Raw genomic sequence first — 19896 nt, forward strand, 5'->3', positions numbered from 1 at the left:
GGCCTCAAAGGGCGCTGCCTGAGGTCTGATGCAAACAGTGATGTCACTCGAGTCAACGTCGGCTGGGGCTGAAGACTGCGAGCCTGAAAATGAAAATAATCTGTTCAAAAGAAGTGAGTTTAAAAGACCTCATTGAGGCTGCTAGTATAACACACCTGCATCTCCCAACCAGTTGCATTGTGGGTAATGTAGGTGCCAGGTTTTGACAAGCAAGAAGAATTTGTGAAATAAAAGAGATGATGCATGCAGGTTCTTTTGCATTCATTTTGATATTATTTTTAAACTTTCCACCATGTTTATTAAATACGAGTATTACTATTTACATTTGTGTTTATTATTAATTTGAACGATAGGTACGCAGATGGTTCCTTCATCGTCCTTTTAAAGGCTAGAAACAATGTTTTTGTCCAAATATTGTCCGTGTTTTTTCACTGATTAAACATTTAAAAAACAAATCTATTTTCTCATGTTTATGATGTGATAGTATAACTGCGGTCATGCTCGTCCAATGCTTTTTTACATTCATTAATAATCTCTCTTTCTACTTTCCTTATTCAGTGACAGATTGTACCTTTTCTTAATTAATTAGCTAATTTTGTTTACAATCTCATTTATCTACAAAATGTTTTACAAAACATTTCAGAAATAATGTTGTTTTCTCATGTGTATAGTGTCAATAATATTGAGGCAGCAGTTTAATCAAACACCTGCATGAGAGGATGTCAGTGGCAGGTCATGTGACACATCCTCACGCTTGGTCCTAAATCTACGACACAAACTCAAATTCTTCTTCTTATCGTTTTCTGTAGTTGGCCTCCTGCACGATCGGGAAAAGTAAATAGAGTCGACATCTGTTGCAGCCGAGGAGGAGAGAGAGAGAGAGAGAGAGAGAGAGAGAGAGAGAGAGAGAGAGAGAGAGAGAGAGAGCGTCTGTCCCGGCCGGCGCTCGCAGCATTGTTTGTCACTTTCTCTAAGAAATGCTCTGTGAGTATTGCCTCAAACAATTAGGTCCAGTGATCCTATCGGCCGGCACACAATAGTGTTTACATGGCCTGGAGGAAATGTGGCCATGGAGCCCACTTTGGGGAGTGTGTGTGTGTGTGTGTGTGTGTGTGTGTGTGTGTGTGTGTGTGTGTGTGTGTGTGTGTGTGTGTGTGACTTTCATGACTGAGTTCAGACTGTATTCAGTGAGGGTGAGAGGACTATCGTGTCATAATTCTCCAGTTTTCTTAATTTTCAAAGTGAGACTCTGTAACTTTTGAGTAATGTAGAACACAATGTTCCTATCGGAAATAAAAAGCTGAATTCATAAGGAACACAATGCAGCCTTTCTCACTGCAGGGTCTGCTTTACTTGGTGTGATTGACCAGAGGCTCAAGGAGGCTAATGTTGGCTAATGGAATATTAAGTTTTAAAATATCATTGATTTTTAGAAAAAGAAGTGATTATTCAAAGAGCCGTTCTCTTGTTGACTCCTTGTAGCGCCACCGTTGCAAATAAAGAGCAGCTGCTCGGCAAAAGACCTTAAAAATGTTTGTTGAACAACCAGATTGATCAGCAGGACTAATGCAAAGGACGACATTTATTACCAAAATGTTTACTGAAAGAAATGGCAAAAATCATATCGATAAATTCAACAAAACTAAATTGAACTGAAACACAAAAAGAAGGTAAACACAATGAAAGCTGCAGCCTCACAACAACCTGCTCCACTGCAGGTCATTTACATTCCAGCCTCGCCAAACTAAAACCAACTGAATATATAACACAACATCAGAATATGAATCAGACTCTTTTATTGGCCAAGTACATTGCACATACAAGGAATGTGGCTCAGTGAGAGGTGCATAACAATAAACATATATAATAAATGTATAAACACAACATGCAATAACAGATAAATATGGTAAACGACAAGTACAGTATGTCATAGTAACATCATTTAATTTACTGCAGAACTATTTTCCCAATCTTCTTTTTGACGAAGCTGATGAAATTCATAACGCTGACGATGGCCCTGCTAAGTGTCCAAGTCAAATATTTCACAGAGCCAGCGTGGACAATACCAGAGCTGGAACGCAGCCATCAGTAATGCTACTTAATACACATGAGCTCTTTTGTCACAATGTCTGTGTGAAAAAGGTCGATAGGGAGAACTTCTTTCTACAGATCATAATCTTATGAAACAACAGTTTAAAAACCCTCAAATGACCTGAAAGATTGGACTGACATTAATAATTAGGCAGACAGACAACACTATCAGTGTTGAGGAACATGGGTGAGTGAAAAGTGAGTGAGCGCCTTTTCACACCTCTGTCCAGCATTAGTTGAACAACAATCTGCTCTGTCATGTCTGTTGCGCAATCGTGCACGTTTCAAAAGTCAAAATACGCTGCGAAATCTTTCACACATTTCGTCTTCTTTTTTGATTGAAATGTGTCCCATATTACTAACTAACTAACTAACCTCAACCATTCGACACCCCTCACAACCCACCCGGATCTCAGAGAGGACACAGTTATTAAACTTCAGTGAATGATGACTTTTTAGCAGCTGGTACTTCCTTTAGGGCTCCAGTAGCCACAAGCTTTTAATTTTCCACTCCTCACCAACACATGCTTACTGGCCCAGTAAGAAGATCAATGTTGTTTCTGCAGGTGCACACACACACACACACACACACACACACACACACACACACACACACACACACACACACACACACACACACACAGAGAGAGAGAGAGAGACAAAGAGAGAGAACCTTTACATTTATTTTTGTCTTTACTGAAGTCTCTGGGGCATTTTAACAAATAGCGTGACCCTGGCTTTTAAGCATGCATGTATGCACACACACACACACACACACACACACACACACACACACACACACACACACACACACACACACACACACACGTCACTCATGCTCAATGGCTCCCACATCGATACTCCTTTTTTCAAGCCTGGTATTTCGAGGCGGGCGGGGCTCTGAGATTAAAACAATCCTCTCTTGATTTCTTCCTCACTCAAGGGAGAAGCGGAAGCTGTCTGTTATAGTTTGTTTCTATTATTATTCCCTGTTTACAGTTTGGGTGTTCACGCTGAGCCGTAAATGAGAGAGTTGACGATTTGTCATTTCTCTTGTGAGGAAGCTGCCCATAAAACTGTATGAGAAATCTGGCTTTTACAGAAAGAGAGGGGAAACACAAAATGTACTGGTTTGGGTTTAGAGTTCAGCTCTTTGCAGCCAGAATGTGTTTGGAGTCCTGGCATTTATTTATGTCTTTGTTAAGCTCCTGATAAACCTTTTTTCTTTTTTCCATTAACTTGTAAATCAATTTCCTCCAAATCAGTTTTACTTTCAGATTCTTTCAAAGTCATCCTATGCCATTGGAAATCATGCAAGCATCACAGCCTCACCACTACCAAACTATTTAAACTATTGAAAACAGACAAAAGGCATGAAATAAAACTAGAACACAATCTATTTGCACATACATACATTTTATCCCATCTTGTTTTTATCCATTTTTACTTTTATAAATTAATCTAAATCAAATATTTGGACCAACACAGTCGAGGGCCCGTTTCAATCCCTCCGTCTTGACTTTGAGAATATATAATATTTCATAGTGGCAGAAATAATGATCACCAATCATTAAGAACATGATATTATGAATGAAGCCCTAAAGTCACAGCTTTTAAAGAAGCAACAGCGTGCTGAAGCTGTGAAGCACAGGGGAAGTTAATCCCAACGGATTTCTCTCTGTCTCTTGTGTGTTTTTTTATATGTTTCAGGCAAATTCGTGCAGGCGCAGCGGTGCCACTGCAACGTTATTCTGGCTCACGAGCGATGGACTGGAACCACAGCTGCCGGGGCAGAAGAGTGTGACGCCCGAGAGATGATGACTGTCTCTGAGCCGACGACTGTTATCACAGCATGTATACGGAGGGTAGTAATTGTTTATAATGATGATGATGATGATGATGATGATGAATACAATGAAAGAAACACAAATAAAATCCACAATGATGACGACGAAGGTGATGACAGGTTTGTGGAGCGGTTGCTCAGCACTGCTCTCTTTCTTTCCCAGGACCTCCGAGGTCACGTAACTGTAAAGCCTTTAAATGTTTGTGCTTCACTCCGTCTCAGAAGGAAATGAGGGAATGTAAAAAAAAAAAGTGCTGACCCTGAGGTTGAGAGAGAGAGAGAGAGAGAGAGAGAGAGAGAGAAAGAGAGCGGGAGACAGAAAGTTTTAGGAAGGAAGTTTGGGAGCTCATGGAGAGGAAAGTTACCACGGCGACGACGTGGTCATCAGTGACACAGGTGTGCTCTGATGTCATCACAGAGAAGCGTCTCGACATCTGTTTCACAATGAAAAGAGATCCTTTGTCTCCATACAGTATATACAATAATTCCCCCGAAAATATCCTGAAAAAAAATCACAATATCCATTAAATCTCATGTTCATATACTGCATGTTTTATACGATCCCAAACTTCACACATTTAGTTCACGATCATAGGCCTCATATTTGAAAGCTGAAGGTATTTCTTATTTCTGAGAGATGAGTTATGTGTTGATCAACCAATAGATGAGATACTCACCTCCTCCTTTCAAACATCAGTTTGTCTCAAATCCAGAGTAGAAGAACAATATGTGTTTTTTTAATGCTGCTACAAATACACATTATTGTTATGCCAAATAATAAAGATGTAAAAATGTGTATTAATAGCAGACATATTAGGGGATTCCCCCAGGGGCTTCTTTTGTCATCGTCTATGAACATCCAGCCTACGTGAAGAAGAATGTGTGCACTTTGTCTATTTATTATATTGTGATATAAAGGCAGCGGCAGATTTATTCTTGGAATCCGTCCAGATCCCTTCAAAGTCTGGGACTGACCAGTCTGCTGCGAAGTGTGAGCGCACACGCATGAATGTGTGTGTGTGTGTGTGTGTGTTGGTATTGGTGGTGGAGGTTCCTTATCTACAGGCCACAGGCAGCGTTTGAGGCTCTTATCAGCAGCCACCATATTCTACGAGCACATCCTCTTGTCCAGCAGGGAGCGGAAAACTCTCTTTGCAACATCTCTCTCTCTCTCTCTCTCTCTCTCTCTCTCTCTCTCTCTCTCTCTCTCTCTCTCTCTCTCTCTCCCCGCTCCCCCACCCCTCACCCTCCTCTCTCCCACCTCACACTCGCCAGCTCCACAGCTCTCCGACTGGCAACCAGCGAAAGCATTGTGTCTCGTTGGCGAGGAGAGTGAGAGAAGAAGAGACAGACAGGGCAAGGAAAGAGAGAGAGAGAGAGAGAGAGAGAGAGAGAGAGAGAGGGGGGTGAGAATGAAGAGGGGGGAGGTGGAGAACATCCACACTTTGAGTGTGTCTTCCTTCTAAGGAGCAACTTCTCAACGATAAATAAATATATCTAATCAAACTTAATTTATTTGTGAATATTTGGGAGAAGAAGAAGAAGAAGAAGAAGAAGAAGAAGAAGAAGAGGAGGAGGAAGAGGAGGAGGAGGAAGAAGAGGAGGAGGAGGAGGGCCTAAAACACTGAGGAGAACATGTGTGTTCTCAGATCTCTTAAACTCTGATGGATTTTGACAGACAGACTGGTCGTCATAATGTATCTGTGAGTACTTTAATGTGTTCTTTCTTATTTTATACGTGGCATGTTGTATGCACTGTAGTGCATGACTGTTTCACAGCCTCTGACAAATATATATATATATATATATTTATAGATAGATAGATGTGTGTATGTATATTTATATATGTCTTTTTTTTATATTTGTTACAATAATAATAATAATAAAATAGCATGTAATTTAAGTTTCTGTCATATGAGTTGTGTACTTTTAGTAAAATTGTTGAAAACCAGTAATTCAAATCACATTTAAATTTAGTGTAGAAAAATAACAAATTTAGTACAGATTATTTTAATGAATTGAAATAGCATGGAGGTTTATTACAATTATCAAAGATATTATATTTTAAGATTTGATACAGACTAGAGGGAAACATACATACAGACTTCACTACTAATCAAAGGCTGTATTAAATATTATGAATTAAGATATGCTTCAAACTAACTATATGAGAACGGCTTTACCACGGCAACATGAATCATCTTACATTCAGCCAATTATGTTGTCAGCTAAAGTATTTTACAGCGAAACCTATTAAATATGAATCTGGTGGTTTCTGCGTCTCTAAAGGTTCTTCCCACCAAGATGTTTTTACGGCAGTGAATAGAACGCTGCTGCAAAATGAAATGACAAAAAACTAACTCTGAGAGCATCGTTGTGAAAGAGGGAACTGTCCAAAATAAAGTCATGACCACCCTAAAAAGACAAAACAGGAACACTTGCAAAACCTGACAAATCATAAGAGCGTCATAACCAACGTCTTCCTCTGTGGAGAAGTGGACTTCCAACCGGGAATTCACTTGAGATCCAGCATCTTAACATCAGGCCATGAAAACCTTTTAGTACGAACTCGAGTGGCGCTTATCTGCAAATGATGACCTTTTAGCACATTTTCATATCCATATATTTAACAAACATATATCCTGAGTGTGTCTTTTCCTTTGTTCAACAGACTCTTTGATATCAATCCGGTCTTCGGGGGTCTGGGACGTTTTTAATGCTGAAGAGGATTTTGACTCACTTCCTCTAAAACACACACAGACAGGCGGACGAGCCACGAGAGACTTCACCTCCACAGCCTGGACTCTGCTGCTCAGGATGCTCTGGGAGAAAAATCCTCTCCAAATCCGACCTCGTCGACCACAGCGGCCCCGCGCTGCACCCACAGGCTCTGCACCCACAGGAGCTGCACCCACAGGCTCTGCACCCACAGGAGCTGCACCCACAGGCGCCCTCCTTTAAACACGGCGAGGACTGCAACACGTGGGTCATCGGCTTCCTCTGAGACACTGAAGAGGGAATGAATACCGGCTCACGTTTACTCTCAGACGGCAGACGGGTCATAAGGCTGGAGGAGAAATCAAATCTATTGAGGTAGAGCTGCAAGATATTGCGTAATCTGCAGGAAAGTGGATCAAGGGAGAAGGAAATGAAAGAGATTCAAGGATAGGACACATTAACTAGTTTAGAGAAGGTGTCAAGAGTTCTGTAGGACGAGCTGCTGGTACCAAAGACTCTCTGACCCCTGGCGCTAACGGGACCATGATGGAGAAGCTGAACCCCACCGGCCCACCTGCCTCACCCCCCGGCCGACCTCGCCCCTCCTCCTCCTCTTCCTCTTCCTCCTCCTCCTCGTCCTCCTCCCCGTCCTCCGCCTCCCCAGAGCATGACAGTCCGCTCCACAACAGGACCGTGGCATCCTCGGACGCCGCCAGCAGCCCGCGTCCCGCTAACGAGACGGGGCACGCGGACGTCCCCTCCTCCGGCTCCGTTCAGTCCCCCATTGCCACGGCGACGCACGGGGCTGCTGCACCTGAGCCCATCGTCATGGAGACCAGGAAGGAGGAGCAGGAGGAGAAGCGAGGAGGACCAAAGAGCAGCAGCGCCCCGGCTGCCTCCGCCAACGGGTCCCCGACTCTTTCCTCTCCGCCTCCGCTCCTCCCGGCGCCGGCCAAGACCTCCACGTGCCGCGTCCCGCCCCCGACCTCCACCGCGTCCTTCGCTTCGTGCTCTTCGTCCTCTCCTCTTCCTCCACACATTCCAGTCATCAGCCTCGGTCACAGCAAACCCCCTCTCCCGCTCCCCAACACCCCTTTGACGGCCCTCCACCCGATACCCAGCCTCCTCCACGAGGACCTTCGGCGCGGCCAGCGCACCTGTTTGCCAGCGGCCGGCCTCGGAGCTTCTGGATCTTTTGGGGGGCCCTCAGCTCCCTCCCCGGGGCCGCCGGGGCCCCCGCTGCCTCAGCAGTTCCTGTCTGCACACCCCTTCTTCACCAGGTGAGATACGGAAGATGCATTCATCCATAACAACCGTTTTGCTTTACAAGCTCCTCAGATGAAAGCTGAGCAAAGAAGCAGAAGTGAATTCATGCTCTCAGAATGTTTAGTTTGAATAATTGTTGGGGCATAAAGAAGTAAAGTCAGAAAACAATCGAAATGTAAATGTGTTCCTATTTATCATTTTGCTAATCCTCATTTGTATCTTGCGACCCCTTCGAGGGGTCCCGACCCCAAGGTTTGGAACCACAGCATTAGACAGCACCTATATTTAAATGTTATGAGCAGATTGTGTTAAATAAACTTAAATAAACTTCAGTTTCATACTTCTGGGAGTTGCATTTTATCCTGTAAGGATTTCTGAATGATGGAATAATATTATAATGTAACTTATGGAACATCAAACAGTATATTAAATAAACAGTATAAACAGCATCTTAAATAGGAGACATTGAGCCACATGCCCAATCACATCCTCCTTCACCCGGCGGTGCAAACAGATGTGGAGCGTTCCTGAGACACGAGCTGATTGGCAACAATTTCCCGTTTCATATGAAACCTCAACTGCTTGGATTTCACGACTTCATATGGTGATTAATTGTGGCGAAGCAGTTATGCAAAACTGACAGCAGGATGTGTGCAGTTATGAAGGGACCTCACATTTCTCACGCTAAATCTACTCATCGGGACGTTTAAGCACAAGTTGCATCATGGGATGTTTTCTGCGTGCATTTTGTAGCAAACAAGAAAAAGAAAAATGGCACTTTTGAAACCCCCAAAAATCTTTTAACCTTTTAAAAACCAACCTATTTTTAGGCCTCTGCTCGAAAATTGCATTCCCAAACTAAAAAAGTTGTATCTCTTTATCCACTAGGGCTATTTGAATAATTGTTACTGGTTATGAGTAAATGAAGATGTGATTTATGCAGTTTTCATGCAACCATGGACGCTCTAGTTGTTGATCCGACAAAAGACTAAACAGAACTCTTAAAGCTTTTTGGGGAGTTGGCAACGCTTTGCTCGCTCTCATGAAGAAAGGCATCCATTAGCAGACTCTATCAGAGCCCTCCTACTGTTCATCTATTCTCCACTCCAAAAAAAGGATTTTCCTCACAGTTTCTTTCAGTGACAGAGAAGTGTCAGCTATGTCAAAATGTGGCTTTTTTTTCTCTTCTTCCTACATCTAAGGTTTCACCATCTGTCATGCAGGTCTGGGAATAAGATTCCCTCTTCACTGTTTGTAGCAGGAAGCATTGATCTCTTCCCTCCTCCTGAAGAGGAATCAGACTTAATGAGACCGGGCTGAAGCTCTGCATGCACACTCAATCAATGCCACACACACACTCACACCGCAGATAATGGCTTCCACCATCTTCTCCTCCATCCACGCCCAGAGATGTCTTTCTTTTTTAAAGGACAGAGATGCTGGAGCAGCTTAACATTGTAAACTGTTTCATTTTTAAGATATATTTAGCTCCACTTGATTGTGAATGCAGTTACAAAAATGCTGCATTTTCACACTTTTTGCTGTGTTCTTGTCTCCAGTTCTTACCTGAGTCCCTCGGGAGGAAACTATGGCGTCATCAGCAGCAGCCGCATCAAGAGGAGACCCTCGTCACACTTTGAGGTGGAGATCAATGAATGTGAGTTCCTGTGTGACCAGATACAGAAAGAGCCATCAGCGTCAATGTGTGAATGTTTTAAATGATATTGATGTGATTGCTGCTCACGTCACAGAGAAGATTAATATCCAATGTGTTTAAAAGATAAGGACGCCGATAGTCTGTGTTCGCCTTATTGTTGACGATCTTATGAAAAAAACTGACAGCACTGACGTGTCAGTACATCACAGTACTTTCCTACTTCCTCTCTGTGACATAGATACATAATTAAAGATATATAAATGTAGTTAGTTTCCTAAAACAGCAGGGCACTGTATGTTTTGAAAATGTAACTTAACAGGAGTAAAAAGTGCATTTGTTGGGGGACTATTTTCAGCGGTGGATTAATACACGATTGGTGCTCTGTGATTATTCACATCAGCAGAAGGTATATGTGGGACTTACTCTGTGTGATGAATAAGTCATGTTGGTGTAATGTCCCAGAGCAACAGTGTGGCTTATTGACGCCTTTTACGGGTTTCTGGACAACATGGGGAACACGATAGATCCGGCTTTGGCCACACAAGACTTGTTAGTGGGATTTCTTTGTTGTTTTTATGTGATTTGTTAACAATACTGATATGTATTAACCTCTGCTTATGTCCTTTAAGGCCCTGCACACTCAGACAGTGATTATGTGTGTCTAACAGGCCCTCCTCAGAAAATCGCTCGCCGCGTCTTCACCAACAGCCGCGAGCGCTGGCGGCAGCAGAACGTGAACGGGGCCTTCTCCGAGCTGAGGAAGCTCATCCCCACGCACCCGCCCGACAAGAAGCTCAGCAAGAACGAGATCCTCCGCCTGGCCGTCAAATACATCAACTTCCTGGTCACGCTGCTCAACGACCAGGCGCAGGACGAGGGCGGGGACTCGGCCGAGGACGAGGACGAGAGGGCCGGGACGGGCGGCGGTAAACAGAACCGTCTTTTCCGGCGCAGCACTCCTCCGCCGCCGCCGCCGCCCCGTCCCGCGACCGCCCACAGAGACAGAGACTCCACGGACTCGGTCGTCGCTCTGGCTAGCTCCCCGGCCACATCCAGTTGCTACGGCGACACGGACAGTGAGGAGAGCTTCGTGGCTAAGGCGTCTTTGGTGACCCACGGCATTCTGGGAAAGGTCAAGGGTCAGATGAGGATGGTGGCGGTCACAAATGATGAGGTGACACTAGAGACGTGTTAAAGTCACCGTGACGGACAGGACGCTCCAAATGTGTTTGAGGAACATTTGTGATTCTCTCTTCAGCATCCAAGTCAAGTGAAATAGGAAGGGTGGATGTTTGGAGACATCTCTGTAGTTTTAACTGTCTCGATGTCTTTTTTAAGCGTGTCTGAGCTGTGGGGCGAGTTGAGAGGCACAGAACATTCAAACAGACTCGAAACACGTTTGACCTCCAAATAAGGTCGCCGTGCTCCTTGGTTAAACAGGACATGTCTAACCATGTGAATGCACCCGGCACAGGAACAGAACAGAAGACATACAGGTTCTTGAATTCTCCTCTGTCGACCCGTACAGCGTCAACTCTCTCACACGAGGGTGAAACACCAGATGTCTTTGTGAGTGAATGCAGCCTCATACATGTCAATAATTTGCATTTCTCCGTTACAACCATATGGGGACGACTGTAGAATAGTCTGCAAAGTTTCCAGTTTTTAATGTCGTTGTCAGAGAGGCGAGGCAGATGGTACCGCCCTCACGTTGTGACACACTTGTACCAGACAGAAATAAAGTGCGTTTTAGTTTGCTGTTCCTTATTTGACATCCTCTTATTGCGCTCCAAGGACTGCACTGCGTCAGCACGATTTCTCAACACGTCCAAAATGTTTAGGGAACATTTTGTGTATCCTCAAAGTGTGAGAAGATCTCCAAAAGCATCAGACGTTAGATGTATAAAAGCCATGTTACTGCGTAAGAGTTAAGAAAGAACCAACTTTACTGTGAAGGCTAGAATAACAGGTCATGCGTCAATAGATTGACACATCAACGTGTCACTACACATCAGGAGCTGGAGATTCAAAGCCAAAGGAGTTAGACTACATCTTAAAAAAACAAATAGTGAGTGCTGTGTTTCCTGAGGGTAAATATAATGTTTGATGGCAATACTGTGACATTCCAAATAAAAAGTGTTGGAGTCTTCCAGGGCAGCTGCAGTGTTCATGTGTTCAGTGTTGGAGAAGTACTCTTTTACTCAAGTAAGAGTACATCAGAGTTACACGTCCTGCATTCAAAACATCCGTTATGTAAATCAGCATCAAAACATAGGCATATATTTAGTACTAAAGGTAAAAGTAATCCATTTCAGAAAGATATCACTGGATTATCAGAGGTGGAAAGAGTAAAAAGCACACTAAAGTAAAAGTAGGTCCAAATGTACTAAACAATTCAAAATAGATTGCATTAAATGTGGAATATCAGCATCAAGACCTTCTGCCCCAAACCAGCCAGATGGCACTCCTCATGTCTGTGCATGCAACTTCTTATCAGTTATGTAAACATACAACTGCCTTCCTCAGATTAGCTTCACAAGAATTAACCAGAAAGGAGACACGAGGAAATGAGGCTTGAAACCTTCATTTGAATCTAACAGTTGGTTAACACAAAGCGGGAAGTACAGTCCACACACAGCTCTGACCCAGTATAGCCAGTCCACACACAGCTCTGACCCAGTATAGCCAGTCTACACACAGCTCTATCCCAGTATAGCCAGTCTACACACAGCTCTGTCCCAGTTTAGCCAGTCTACACACAGCTCTGTCCCAGTTTAGCCAGTCTACACACAGCTCCGTCCCAGTATAGCCAGTCTACACACAGCTCTGTCCCAGTATAGCCAGTCTACACACAGCTCTGTCCCAGTATAGCCAGTCTACACACAGCTGAAGTACAATACTTTCTAAACTACTTACGTACAAGTACACAATAAACTACTTTGTTCCAGTAACAAGGGTAAACGTACTTTAGTTCCACCTCTGATGATGATAAATTGCATCACTCATGCTGCATTTGACAGTTAATTCAAATTAGATTCAAGATGTTTGTCACTCCGGTAACACAAGGCTCCATAAAAGAAAGAAAAGAAATGGTACATTTAAAAAGAATACGTAAAATATGCAATATATAACAATAAATATAAAAAAGAAGAAACAGCAATATCTAAGAAAACATTAAAGAGGTTGCATTTTGCACAGGGTGTGTGTGTGTGTGTGTGTGTGTGTGTGTGTGTGTGTGTGTGTGTGTGTGTGTGTGTGTAGAAAACTGTACTCACATTTCCACAGTATTAAGGTTCCGTGTATGTTTCTGATTGCACATAAACATGACGATCTCCGTATATTAATGCAACAAATATCCCTGTGCTCATTGTGTGTGTGTGTGTGTGTGTGTGTGTGTGTGTGTGTGTGTGTTATTCATTTTGTCAGTTTTAGTCAGACGAAAGCAATACATTCTTTATTAGCTGATATGTTGTATTACTACTACCTGAATCTGTATGTTGTTGAATAAACAGTGGAGTGAAATGTACAATATTTGCCACTGAGGCTAGTGAGTAGAAGCCTCTAAGAAACAGAAACACAGGACTCGAGTCAGTGGAGGTCGACTCCACCACGACATGTCTGTAACGTGTCCGTCTGTATGTGTGTATCTGTGTGTGTGTGTGTGTGTGTGTGTGTCTCAAATGATTTATGTAACAGCAACTATTGCAAGAGTGTGGTTGTGTGAAGAAGGTCAGGTTGGATGTGGTGGGAGAAGGGGTTCAGCTTGGTGGTGTGTGTGTGTGTGTGTGTGTTGCATAAGTGAGAGGTTTGGGGTCAGCTGCAGCTGTGCGTGGAGCTGGTGTCTCTGCCTGCGTGTGAGAGGCCAGGAAACGCCTTCAGTTAGTGCTGTCTCATTGACGGCCAACGAGTTTCCTGGTGGTGGAGGGGTGTGTGTGTGTGTGTGTGTGTGCGTGTGTGTGTGTGTCAACCACTGCATGGAAGAAAGGGAGAGGGGGAAAACCAAAAAGAAGAATGCAGCCACCAGGAGGAACCCCGACACACCCGGTTCCAGGACCACAGGACAGGAAGAGCTGCTTTCACAACGCTGCCATGCGGCTGCCGCTTCGTTATGAAACCACACAGAGGTCGGAGGCCGGGGTCACGCATGGGGTGCTGCAGGATTCTGCAATTGCAAACACTTTCGCCAATATAGTTTTTAAAAAATGTATAGGAATCAACTAAACATCACGGCTTTTGCAAGGAAACTGAAATCACGTCATGTCGGCTGGGGACTGTGTGTGTGTGTGTGTGTGTGTGTGTGTGTGCGCGTCAACCTTCTCGCCCTCTTTTGATACAGGAGGCCGAGCAGGGTGATGGCGGCCGGCCTGGGGCGGAGAGATAACGTCTCGATGGACTCATGGTCTCCTCAAGCAGCTTTAGTGTGCGATAATGAGGTTGAACAAGCTGTCGGGTTTAGTAAGTAAATGCAAAAACAAAGTCAGTGTAAAATAATTACATATTTTTGGGTGAAAGTCATGATGAAACAGTGTGTTATATTTGCATCGTGACACTCTAAACAGGCAAAGACACTGCATTTTGTTGTGTGTGCAAATTAAGTACAAGTGACTGATGTTTAATACGACTTTTTTAATGACTTGCATAAATCAAAGTGAATGTACCACTTACATAATAACAATAAACTAGTTGAAAGAAAAAAACATGTTTATTTTTTTAAAGGATTTGACACATTGAGAATACAAGAGGATCATTTAACACATTTGATTGAACAAAGTTCAGCAAAATATCGATGAAACAAATCATTTAGTGTGAGCGACATTCACCTCATCCTCATTCATGAGCTGCTGGAATGAAACTTATAATATTGAGGTTTGAAATCAACTGTCAAAATAAATGAAAACCATACTTGGCACAGATACTATACTCTCTGATGACACTAATTAACAACTAAAAAGATTTGTACATCCGTCATACATTTTAAATACGCGATCCGTTCATTCAGTTTTCAATACTTTCTCTCCGTGTTTCACCAGAGAGTCGACGCCGTCGTTCACCGTTCCCTCCAAGTTTTTCGCCGCTTCGTCCGTCTTCTCTAACGTGCTTTTGTTGCCGAATTTCCGCCTGCCCACCTCGGTCGCCACCGACCCAGCGGCCGCCCCGATAGCGCCGCCGATCAGCCCCCCCAAAACCACGCCGAGCACCAGACCCAGCAGTGCGCCGCCGATGACTTCCATGGGCACCTTTTTTGCAGTTTTCCCAATTTTCTCCCACACGGAGCTGTCTGCCACCATTTTGGCCCCTGCTCTGGCCCCGGAGCCCACTTTCCCCCACACGGGACTCTGCGCCACCTTCTTTGCACCGGCGCCGATGCCAGCTCCGACTCGCACGGAGCTTTCGGCCATCAGTTTAGCTCCGCTTTTGGCCCCGGATCCCACTTTCCCCCACATGGGACTCTGCGCCAAATTCTTCGCCCCGGCTCCCAGTCCAGCGCCGACACGCATGGACCGGTCCGCCACCACTGTGGCCCCCGACCCGACTTTCCCCCACATTGGACTAGCCGCTACTGACTTTGCCCCAGAGCCCATCCACGCAGAACCGTCCACCATTACCTTGGGAACTCGATCTCCCACCAGTTTGGACACGTGTCCGGCACTAGCTCCCACCTTCCCCCAGACAGAACTATCAACGAGCTTCTTGTGGACGTTTTGTGCTCCGCTGCCGACCGTCCCCCAAACCGGACTACCCTTCACCTTCTTTGCTCCCTCGCCGACCCACACGGAGCTATCCGCCAACAGCTTGGGCACCATCTTTGCGCTCAACTTCACTTTCTCCATGACGGAGTGGAGAAGTGAAGGGGACATGGTGGCGCACGTGATGGCCGGAAGGCTCTCGATATTCATCGTGCTCACGCTCATCTCCGCCTCGTTCCTTGTTTGCTCAATCTCTTCCTCTCTCACTTCCTCTTCGGCCTCAGCCAGAGGCTGCATGTAGGGATAAAGCACCGGCCTCTCAGAGCCGAGCCGTCCGCCTTGCTCTTGATTCCCCCTCCGCCTCTCCCTCGCTATCTCTACCTGCCTCTGCCTCACTTTGTCCTCCGCCTCCTGGAACGCAGGATGGCAGTAGCACTGTCCTCCCCCTTCCTTCACCATCTGATCCACCTTCTCCAGCAGCTCGGCCACGCTGTCGCCGTCCCCCCCAGCTCCTCCTTGCTCCAGCACGTGAAACCTGTCCCCGCATTTCTCCACGAGCTTCAACAAATCCTCCCGCTGAGCGGCGATGTACGCCTCCACGCTGTCTTTCCCTGCCTTCTTGCTCTCCCTCAGTTTATCTGCGTAAGTGAAGAGCAGCAGAGTGCGCCTCTGGACCGCCTCGGGGCCGAAGACGGTCTCCAGGGCCTTCAGGGCCTGCAGCTCGGTCTTTGCCGGCTGGTCCAAGGGGACGCACAGGAGGAAGGCGTGTGGACCAGGACTGGACAACGCCACGCAGGAGGAGATCTGAGCTCGCACCTCATCTGGAGTTCGCTCTGAGTTGAACCAGTCGGGGGTATCCACCACCGCCACCTGCAGGGGGGAGAGGAGGGTTGATTGTTTTATGACACAAAACTGTGAAGGGGAAATGAAGATGTGAAAGCAACCCACATACCTGTCTTCCCTCAACCAGCGCTTTCTTTTTCTCACACTCCTGAGTGATGGATCTGAAGCTGTCCGGCCGGGACTCAAACTCCTTCCCCCCCAGGAGGGTGTTGCCGGCTGCACTCTTCCCCGCTCCGGAGCGCCCGAGCAGCACCAGGCGCAGCTCCGCAGAGGAGGAAGGCGATGCGGCGAATGAGGAAGGAGAGACGGGTGAGGGGAGCGAGGCGGGAGAGGAGGTGAAGGTCGACGAGGAGGGAAAGACGGGCGAATGAGGAGAGGAGGTAGGAGACGCCTCGGGGGATCTCTCTTCGAAGCTGTTCATTCTGTGGTGAACTGAGGGGGAAATGTGGAGTTAAATATGGAACAGCACAACATATCTGACATAATAAGAGTGCACTTTTTGGTGACATCATACGAGACAGTGTGTATATTATATACTCTGTGACTCACAAGTTGTGACCACTTTTGGAGTCGATTTAGCTTCAGACATTTGTGAGAGTATAGCTCCTTCTACAGAGGAAAAACAGTAAATATGAGTCCTGTTTTGCGCTCGCATACATTTTCATTGTGATTTGGAACAACTTCGGGGACAAAAATGCAAATATTGACCTGCGTTCAGCCTGAAACTGGGCGTCCGGTCGCTGTGCGGCTCTGAAGAGGACTGTTGTTGTGCCGCTGAGTGGAGCCCGTTGGCTCTCTGGCTCACGGCCACGCTTCCCTCCGTCTCGTCCCTCGCTTCTCTCCTCCTCTCCGAGGCGGCGCCGTGCTCCACGCTCCTCCGTGTGTCCGTGTCCGGGATGTGCGTTGAAGCGACGGTCTCTCTTCTCCCGTCCTTTTGAGCTCTGAAACTTTCCAGAAGTTCTCGCTTTCTTTCCTTCACTCTCTGCGCCAGCTCTCTCTCCTTGGCCGTTTTCATATAGAAAACACCATTGTTCGCCACCATGTTGTCCACCTGTTATATAAACAAACAAACAATGCATTTAGAAATAATCCTCACAATAACAATTACAGTGCCATGTTTTAGAACGCCTGCAATAATCAATGTCAGTCAAAGACGCAATGCAAACAGCTTAATTATTAAAACTAGTCCAGACTGGGTCTGGGTGTGATCGTTCAGGGTGAAACTTGCTGAGACATGAACACTCAAAGAGCTCCTCCACATGCTGCATGTTATGAAAACACAATTTCCTGCTGAGGATTTTAAAAAGTTCACCAAAAGGACTAAACTGTGCGGTAACATCAGCGTGAGAACAGATACAAACTGGACTCCTGAGGCCGGTCTGTTCATGGCTCCACGTCTCACCTTCTCCAGCAGCTCTTGGACCTGCTCCCTGTTCTGCCGCTGCCGATTGTTGATGACATGGTACCTGCCTCCGCAGCGCTCGATCACCTGCCTCAGGCCTGGGTGTTCTTTCTGCAGGTATTCCTGCGGGAAAAACATTTTAGATTGTTTTCCTGCTCTCATAACACCAGCTCTTTAGCTCACATTGGACTCGGTGAACGGCGGAAACGGTGGAAAGATGCCTGAAGGAGAAGCAGCCGATATCTCGCAAAGTAGACACAACACGAGTTCAGACGGATGGCTCTTCTTCCTGCGTCAGTGTGTCACAAGACTCAGTTAAAACTCAAAGGCAAAGCTCAAGATGAATCCCAGGATACCAAAGTGTACACTCGACTTTAAAGACTTGTTATAGTAGGAATGAGAGCGCTTGAAGTGAAACTCTAATACCTGCGCTGTTCTTCCCATCAGGTAGTCCCCACAGGTCAGCAGCACTATGGTGTGATCCAGCGCCTCCTCCCCAAACGTCTCCTCCAGCTCTGCAGGCACAAGACCCTCCATCTGAGAAAGAGAAATTCAACTAATATTAGGCCTTGAAGTGCTAAATTCCCATATGCACCTTGTACACTTTAGTCAAGACTAAAGAAAAGACACAGAAATCTAAATGTCTTTTACTTTCTATAAACTACCAACATTATACCACAGATGACCGCATGAGTAAATGACACAATGCCGTGACAAGTGCGAGTCCCGACTGCGTCCAGGACCCACCTCTGTGAATTGGTTCACAGGCACCAGCAGCAGGATGGCATGTAGGCCCGGTGCGACCAGCGTCGTCGCTCGCTGCGTCTCCTTCCTCACGCTGTCCTCCATCTTGCCGCCGCTCCAGTACCACCTCGGCGCCTCCACCACCGCCACGCCGCGGCCCTCGGCGGGGCCCTGTCGCAGCTGGCAGCTCCTGGAGGCGTTGGAGGAGATGAGGGACAGCTGGCCCAGGATGGTGTCGGCCGAGGACGTCTTTCCACACCCGATGTTTCCCAGGAGAACAAGGTTCAGGTCCGGGGCAGAGGACCCGCCGTGGCTCCCTCTCAAGAGGTCACTCATTGCTGGAGAGAGAGGAGGAGGAGGAGGAGGAGGAGGAGGAGGGGGTCAAATGTGCTGGATGTATTTCAGGACCGAAGATTACTGGTTCTCTTTGATGGGAAGCAACACCAAAAAAAACAAAAAAAAAGGTGTGTTTTGAGGTTGCGTGATCATACAAATGTTTGACTTTTTGAAGATGAAGCCGCATGCAAATAAAACTGGAAAAACAGAATTGGACGGGTTGGGTAGGAGTTTACTCGTCTCATCTGAAACGCAAACAGGATAAGTGACGTCTAAACAAACACGTGGAGACTTTTGATGCGTTCTCATCTGCGATCTCTGATCCTTTCTCTCCATCCTCTCACCCGAGTTAACAAGAACTGAGACTCTCACTGGAGCCTTTCTTTCCTTTGCCCAGCTGCATTGCTTCTCTCCGAGCTTGCATGATGCGCCACACCTTGCCAGTCCTGTCCGACTACATTCTACCAGGGCATTTGCTGCATGGGACTCAAATGCAAAACACATCCTCTTACAAAATATCCACAAACATGAAAAGAAAAAAAGGATTGAACATAGGGCATCGCAAGGCCACGTACCAACTGTACACATTTAGCACTAAAGTGAAATTCAAACTTTATACTGAAAGTAAAGAGAGACAGACACTTGTTTCGTCTATTTAAAGCTCACAGAACAACCATTGGTACGGTGACTAATCTACAATTTGCCGCGTCAGCTAAACTACTACTCTGGGTACTAGTCGTAGTTTAGTCAACAGCTGCATCACTCAAACAAACAGACATACTTACTCAAGCGTGTTAGGAGGTTTAGGTTGTGTTCATGCGTCGTCTTCTCGGCTCGGTTCGTTCTGGATTCTCTGATCTCTTTCTGAACAAGTCAACCAGCGCAGTGCACGACCAACAGCTGCCTACGCAGGTGAGCCCTGCCGTCGTAGGGAGGTACCTGTCTCACCACTCCCAATTCTGAACGCATGCCCACATGAAGGCACTCAGAAGTAAATATCTTTTCCCCCCGTGCACAACAGGTTTCTTTTGTCCGCGGGCTGCTAAGCATTCCATCGCGGGGCGGAGGCGATACATCCCAGGGCCCAAGAGGTGTGAATCACTTACTTCATCCACCACTCCCACGAGGCGTCAAGACTCACATGACTGTCAAATAAAGCATGAGCTGCAGGGTTTGAGTCATCAGGTGAAATATGCCTGTAGAGATCCAGAGAGGCAGCAGCTGTCAGGGCGAGATGTTGATGTCAAGTCGGGTTAAACTCTGCTGTGCATCATGAAGCAGGGATTAGCGGTTTCATTCTGCTTAG

General features: G+C 46.0%; 2 protein-coding genes across 3 annotated transcripts; one reads left to right on the forward strand and one right to left on the reverse strand.

The window, feature by feature from the left end:
- The first annotated feature begins 7350 nt into the window (after positions 1–7350).
- Positions 7351–11693, forward strand: lyl1 (LYL1 basic helix-loop-helix family member). Its single transcript, XM_079219142.1, has 3 exons — positions 7351–7935; positions 9481–9578; positions 10247–11693. The coding sequence occupies exons 1-3, from the start codon at positions 7484–7486 to the stop codon at positions 10771–10773; spliced, it is 1077 nt and encodes a 358-aa protein (XP_079075268.1). The 5' UTR covers positions 7351–7483; the 3' UTR covers positions 10774–11693.
- Positions 11694–14195: 2502 nt separating this feature from the next.
- Positions 14196–19500, reverse strand: LOC306738203 (uncharacterized protein). 2 transcript variants are annotated; one of them, XM_079220030.1, is made up of 8 exons: positions 19376–19500; positions 18258–18592; positions 17937–18047; positions 17511–17633; positions 16817–17159; positions 16658–16717; positions 16218–16540; positions 14196–16135 (listed from the first exon to the last, which is right to left on the reverse strand). In XM_079220030.1, the coding sequence occupies exons 2-8, from the start codon at positions 18588–18590 to the stop codon at positions 14570–14572; spliced, it is 2859 nt and encodes a 952-aa protein (XP_079076156.1). In that variant the 5' UTR covers positions 18591–18592; positions 19376–19500; the 3' UTR covers positions 14196–14569. The 2 variants fall into 2 exon arrangements, with proteins under 2 accessions (XP_079076156.1, XP_079076157.1); XM_079220031.1 differs by lacking the exon at positions 16658–16717.
- Between the last annotated feature and the right edge of the window lie 396 nt (positions 19501–19896).

Source organism: Taurulus bubalis, assembly GCF_910589615.1.
Source record: "Taurulus bubalis genome assembly, chromosome: 6".
Classification (NCBI taxonomy): Eukaryota; Metazoa; Chordata; class Actinopteri; order Perciformes; family Cottidae; genus Taurulus; species Taurulus bubalis.

What these genes read in the sequence shown, in the direction of transcription:
- LOC306738203 (XM_079220030.1), bottom strand. Translation starts at nt 18,590, where the DNA reads ATGAGTGACCTCTTGAGAGGGAGCCACGGCGGGTCCTCTGCCCCGGAC. An exon ending in CAGTTTCAGGCTGAACGCAG is followed by an intron (nt 16,718 to 16,816) that starts GTCAATATTTGC and finishes TTTCCTCTGTAG; the next exon opens with AAGGAGCTATACTCTCACAA. An exon ending in TCCAAAAGTGGTCACAACTT is followed by an intron (nt 16,541 to 16,657) that starts GTGAGTCACAGA and finishes TTTCCCCCTCAG; the next exon opens with TTCACCACAGAATGAACAGC.
- lyl1 (XM_079219142.1), top strand. Translation starts at nt 7,484, where the DNA reads ATGGAGACCAGGAAGGAGGAGCAGGAGGAGAAGCGAGGAGGACCAAAG. An exon ending in GCACACCCCTTCTTCACCAG is followed by an intron (nt 7,936 to 9,480) that starts GTGAGATACGGA and finishes TCTTGTCTCCAG; the next exon opens with TTCTTACCTGAGTCCCTCGG. An exon ending in TGAGGTGGAGATCAATGAAT is followed by an intron (nt 9,579 to 10,246) that starts GTGAGTTCCTGT and finishes TGTGTCTAACAG; the next exon opens with GCCCTCCTCAGAAAATCGCT.